Genomic DNA, 6573 nt, shown 5'->3' on the forward strand with positions numbered 1-6573 from the left:
TCACAAAGTAAGCTAATTACATGTGAGTGAGAGACCATGAGGACGATGGAGAGAAAGAAAGAGAGAGAATAGAACAGAGGAAGAGATACATAGAATACCGTACAATTACATTTTGAATTTAGAAATGTATTGGGTGTTTCCTTTGAAAGGACCATCATTTTACACAGTTTGAATGGCATTTTCTGATGAAAATTTATGCATTGTTATTGGTAAGGTATATTTAGAGTTGAAAATAATTTCAAATGTAAAACCTTGTCCGCCAGGCTCTAATGTCAATAAGAAGCCCTCGGTGCTGTCTATCTACCAATTCCACAAGTGGTATTTCTTATGGAGTGGTCTATAATTTGGTTCTTTATCCATTAACTTGTCTGACTTGTGGGGTGTATGTGGTCGGTATATATTCATATATTCATAACCTAGTATAGTGTCAGAGTGTCAGAAACAATTTATGACTGAAGGAAAAAGAGGATGCAAACACTAGCCCATGAGCCCAGCCAGTGGGAGATGTATAAAACAGATCATTGCCTGAATTGTGATGACTAGCACAAGTCATTCCCTCAACTCTGTCCATCATCAACACAGTGTTACATCCAGGCGTGTGTGTGTCCATCCGTGTATGTGTGTCTCTGATAGAGAGAAGCACTGTATATAAAATAGAAAGAGATGGAGAATCAGAACCCAATAGAGAAAAGGAAGAGAGGTAGAAATAATATGAGATGTGAGTAAATGTGTTGATGTACAGTGGTGGTAGAGAAGAATAGATGGTGTTCTGCCGTGGGGCCTGAGGAGGAGAGAGTCCCTGTATAACCTACAAGTTCTCAATGTTTTCAATGTTCATCTGCCAGTACAGTGATACCAGCGAGAGAAATAACAACCTTCACAGCAGCCCCACAGCTCCTGATCCACATCTACCACTAGCTAACTTTCCTATGAGGTGAATGTATTATTGGCACTGAGTTACCCCTCATGTTACTCCTATTCCCCAGCTAACGCTACAGTTAGCCATAACTGACCATTTGGCCGGCTTCATTATGAAGCCATGCATGGAGAAGCCAGCTCAGTCTCTAGCCGTCACATTCAATTTGAAAATACAATTCACCCCCCAAATCCCCACCGTTTCTCCCTTAGTTATGTTCAACCTTCTCCTTGTTTCATAAAATATGATGTGATTAAAATAGATTACACACCTTGTTAGTGGAGCGTTTCATATTTGATACAGTGGTGCTTTGAGACAGCCAACCTCGTCCATGATTCAAAGCGATTGTGGCCTTGTTCTGTGGCTATTTGTTTAATAAGCCCTGCTACATCAGTGGACCTTTTAAGTGAACAGACTCCCCTGCAGCAAAGGCAAAGATCAATACCCACACCTGGGAAAAAATCACGGCCAAGGATTTTCTATCCAGGCTCCTTTTATACAGTGAAATAAGAGCAGGAAGATAATCACTGTGGCTGTAACAATCATAGCTGCGAAAACAGACAGAGGGGAACTGGCCTATTTGTGAATGAATCACACAGGTCAACCACGCAGAGTGAGATGTTGAGGAACGGTTAGACCACCACGGGCTAAATACCTCACACCAAGCCTAGCTAACGTTGAATGAGTTACTATGGGAGGCCTACTATATTATCTCTTGAAGGAATATTAGAAATACAAGGAGAAAGTCTTTGTGGCTAAATGAACTCATTGTTATCTCCATCTCCTCTGCCTGCTGATTGAAAGCTTCTAGTGTGATGGCTGATTGGAGAAGCCTTCCATTGTACCAACATAGCACACTGGGACTTCACATCCAGGAGTAATATTGAGTCATATTTTCTAGAAATGAGTGAAAAGAAGCTCTTCAGAGGTCTGCAGACACACAGAGAAGAACAAAGTGTGCAGGAGGGAAAAAATCTAATATTATATTCAATGACCTCTGTTCGACAGGGGGCGAGACTTGAGATTATATAAGAAAGTCTAACTAGAGGTAAATTAGAGCAAATTAGCACCATATTGCCTGTTTTAAGCAGAGGCAAATGAACAGGCACTAGAACTCCAGTGTTTATTTCATAAATCATTAGAATGTTGCACCTGTTGAGAATGAAAATAGATTAGGCTATTTGTTTAAAATCTTATAGCAAAACATTTGGGGAGCCTTTTTGTTTATACTTGTTTTGTTTTTTTATCAGCGTAAAGCTTCATTTTGGCTCCTGTTTCGTGTGTGAGCAGAGTTAGCAGCACTGTGTGAGGGCAGTCTGGGGGGAACAACACAACACCCACCAGCTAGCACAGGGGCACGGGAGGTCCATCATTACCACACCACACCGCTGATCACCGCAATAATATAGAACTATAACCAAGCAATTAGACTAATGGAAAAAAACACTCTTTATCCCAGTGTGATGTGGTGAGGTGCGATGGGCACACCTCTTGGGCCTCGCCAGTGGAGGCTAGAGGCTGGAGGTTGTGGAGTGGAAAGGAGGTAATGGCAGAGAGAGAAGAGAGAGAGAGAGAGGCGGGGGCTGAGGAGAGGAGGTAATGGCAGAGAGAGAGAGAGAGAGAGAGAGAGAGAGAGAGAGAGAAGAGAGAGAGAGAGAGAGAGAGAGAGAGAGAGAGAGAGATAGGCAGGGGAGGTGAGGAGAGGAGGTTATGGCAGAGAGAGAGAGAGGCAGGGGAGGGGAGGAGAGAGAATGTAATGGCAGAGAGAGAGACAGGGGAGGGGAGGAGAGAGAATGTAATGGCAGAGAGAGAGAGAGACAGGGGAGGGGAGGAGAGAGAATGTAATGGCAGAGAGAGAGAGACAGGGGAGGGGAGGAGAGATAATGTAATGGCAGAGAGAGAGAGAGACAGGGGAGGGGAGGAGAGAGAATGTAATGGCAGAGAGATGAGAGAGACAGGGGAGGGGAGGAGAGGAGGTTATGGCAGAGAGAGAGAGAGATGCAGGGGAGGGGAGGAGAGGAGGTTATGGCAGAGAGAGAGAGAGGTAGGGGAGGGGAGGAGAGGAGGTTATGGCAGAGAGAGAGAGACAGGGGAGGGGAGGAGAGAGAATGTAATGGCAGAGAGAGAGAGAGACAGGGGAGGGGAGGAGAGAGAATGTAATGTCAGAGAGAGAGAGAGACAGGGGAGGGGAGGAGAGAGAATGTAATGGCAGAGAGAGAGAGAGACAGGGGAGGGGAGGAGAGAGGAGGCCCATTGATCCTCAATGCCACCTGCTGTATGGCTCCTGCGAGGCCAGCCAGGGGAGCAGGGAACACACACATGGGTACCTGCCTGGGCCACGGCCATATGGATGAAAGCCTTGTGGAGGAGCCGAGCTAGTCTTCCGCTATCTGACCACATCAGGTTGATTGACTGTCTTGAAGTTGGTGTTTTAATGACAGAGGATACACACATGCTGAGAAACAGGTACAGAGAGAACGAGTGTGGGTGTTTGTTTGCGTTTGTGTAATAGAGAGAGTATAAGAGTGTGTGTGTGTGTATGTGTTTGTGTGTGTGTGTGTGTGTGTGTGTGTAATAGAGAGACAGAGCAAGTGTGTGTGTGTGTTAGAGAGAGAGAGGTAGAGGGACGTACCTGCCCAGCTGGGGGTCTCCATGTACAGGTAACGCCGGACGGGCCAAAGCAGGGTGATTCACTCACTGCTGACACAGGTACTAACGAACCCTGTAGATACAAGACAACACATCCTCAGTTTAGACAGGAGGACCAAGGCAGACAGTTGCATACATTTACATTTCTCAGACATTTTCAATGAGTCAAATGTTTATTTGTTTGCGCATGTCCCTGCCTGCCTGGTTGCGTGCATGTGTGTGTTGTTTCAGTGTTTAAGTACTCTCCTACTGTGAATGTTTCTGCTGAGCTGTGTATATGAGCAGTCCTCAGGTTGGCTGGGGCCCAGCAGCCCAGCCGGTGAACCACCAAGAAAGCTGCATTGATTTCATCCCCCCAGATATCCCATCTCGCTAAGCCCGCCTTCTCACCCCGCCCCCCTCCCAATTAAGCATTTGCAGGGAGCCATGCCAACACAATTTGTCATTTATCAAAAGTAATTAAAAGCAATTTCTTCTCTCTTGTTGATTGGGATTTGACTAATTGTTGAGACTGTACAAATGGGGATAAATAAAACAGGGAATGGATGAATTTTACATAAACTTGGAGGAAAGCATAAACGCTGTAAAATGAGTCCTCGACATCTGGCTGTGTGATTCCTCTCAACATGATTATGACTGCAAAAACTGAACCAGTTGTTCACACCTTTCTGATATACAACAACTCATAGCCAGTAAATAATATATTAGAAACAACATATTGACTAACTGACTTAAAGGGGTGTCAGAGTTCTGCTGCAAGGGGCTGGTAAGAACAACTATGGCTGGTTTTCTGTCAAGACGAGACATATCCCACTGGGCACAGACATCAATTCAACGTCTATTCCACGTTGGTTCAACATAATTTCATTAAAATGACGTGGAAACAATGTTGATTCAACCAGTGTGTGCCCAGTGGGATGTTTCCTCAGATGGACCAAAAAATATACTTAATTTGGTAAATATCAACATTTCAGCCCGATATTCATTAAAAAAACACAAGATGGCAGGCGATGCAACCTGGGGAGGGAAAAAAAAGTTGAACACCAAAGACCATTCAGCAGCAGAGGTTAGAGTTCGTCTGTTCAGTGAAACCAAGCAATACCATTTCAACATTATCGGTAACAACCCCTGAATGCACCATTACCTTCTATAAGAGCAGAATTAAATGTCAGAATTGATTTGGGGAGGGAGGGCTGAGATATAAGCGGGCAGCTATGGCGGCCATTTTGTTCCGGCACGGCCCTGTATTTGGTCTCCCTGGATCATTAGCAGACGAAGCAGAGAGAAGAGCTGGAAACACATGAAGGAGGTGTGGGCACCCGTCACAACTGTCTCCAGTGACAGAGGATGAAATAAAAAACAGGGAAGAGAAGAAGAGTGAGAGAATACAAAATGAAAAAGGAACCATGCTCGCAGAATGCCAGAGGAGTTGTTTAAATTTCCCACTGCTTTGTAAATAAGTTAGTTAGCTACACAAATACCTGGCTTTGTTCTGAGCGGATCACTTTTCTAACCAATGCTTCTTTCAGTGCCAACAAATGGAGCCGTTGCTTCAATGAGACGATTTGATTATCCCTTTGAAGGCTGCAGTTGGACAAGCAATTCTATCATTGCCTGGGAACACAGAAATAATTGGGCAACAGTGGGAAAAGTGTGATATTCACGCCTCTACTGAGACTGAACCATGCCTGGAATATCTAATGGAGCCTTTCACTCTCTCCTGTCTTGTTTAGATTCCCATTCATCATGAAAAACTTATGTTCCCTAACATGCATGGTTATTAATGTTCTAATTATGCTTCTCCGTCTAATCTTTTGCCTTGCAATTTGGGTGATATACTGTATGTGTGAACAACATGGCAGGTCCCATAGAAGTGAGAGCTGAATTAGGAATTGTTGTGCTATAAAGCACATTCTCTTGGGAGCCATCGGCGAGATAGAGAGAGCCTGTCATTGGTTGTCTATACATGGGGATTTATGTAAGCCCACTGAGCATGTGTGTGCATATGTGTTCTCCCTAAGTATGTCATGTATGCACAGGGCTGAATAATCAGTGGCTAATACAGTTACATACTAATATTATATAGCTAACAGCTCATTGCATTCCAACATGATTACATGATTTAATCAAACCCCAAACTAGCCCCCTATCGCTTCCTCTGGTTCCTATTAAGTCGGCCCTGACAGCTTTAGAGGGGTGAAATAATTTGGGAGGTGTTGAAGATGCCTGTGAGAGCCTTGGGGAGCCCCTGCAGAGTGGCTGTGGAGGCCTTGTACTGCCTGCAGCCATGACTGTTCTTCAAGGCTTCTCCTCTGAGCATTTTTACAACAGCACAAATTAGGAGGAAGGAATGCCTCTGTCAGTGCAGCCCAGACAGACAACTTCGGCAGAAACTTGGATGACAATGAAGAAACGGAGGGCGTCATAAACTGCGGAAAATAAGCTCTCACTTTCAAACGTTTACGGCAGCTCAAATATCTAATGATACCTCTCATAGCTTTTAATCTTTAATGTGAAAAATTAATCATCCCATTCATTATTTTAATAGCTGTCATTTTTCTCTCCCTAAAGTGATGATTTATAACCATTAAGCCCCGCGTCAGCTTGTGTGAGAGGGATTTATAGTAATGTTTGCACCAGGTAGCCTCCAACCATATTTCATTACTCTGACAAGCCATTAAAATGCCCTGATGATTAAACAACAGCTCTGAGGTCAGTGTGTATGGCTGTTAACTTACACTGTATACTCCAGGCTGGGGATTGAGACAAACCCACAGCCTCTCTCTTCTCTCTCTCCCTTCAGACTGTGTGTGAATGTATGGATGTTATGGATCTCATTCTATTCAGCGGGGGGTGAGAGAGTCGCTACCACTGAGGGAGATCAGTATAAAGATACGCCAGAGATGCAAATGTATTGCTGTGATACTGGGAGACTACAGCCGTGGTGTTTTTTGCTAAAGAGGTTTTGCACCATGAATGACAATAGGTAGATATTTTAAAGGAACGGT

At 44.3% G+C, this 6573-nt stretch overlaps 1 protein-coding gene across 1 annotated transcript in view; it reads right to left on the bottom strand.

The window, feature by feature from the left end:
• The window catches only part of rbfox3a (RNA binding fox-1 homolog 3a), a gene marked incomplete at both ends in the record, with an annotated part of 188694 nt that extends 185124 nt beyond the window's left edge, over positions 1–3570 (bottom strand). Inside the window, one exon of the mRNA XM_084172321.1 lies at positions 3549–3570. Within this exon, the coding sequence (XP_084028447.1) occupies positions 3549–3570 (22 nt within the window). The remainder of the gene's footprint in view (positions 1–3548) is intronic.
• Positions 3571–6573: the final 3003 nt, after the last annotated feature.

Source organism: Coregonus lavaretus, assembly GCF_964263955.1.
Source record: "Coregonus lavaretus genome assembly, chromosome: 2".
NCBI lineage: Eukaryota > Metazoa > Chordata > Actinopteri > Salmoniformes > Salmonidae > Coregonus > Coregonus lavaretus.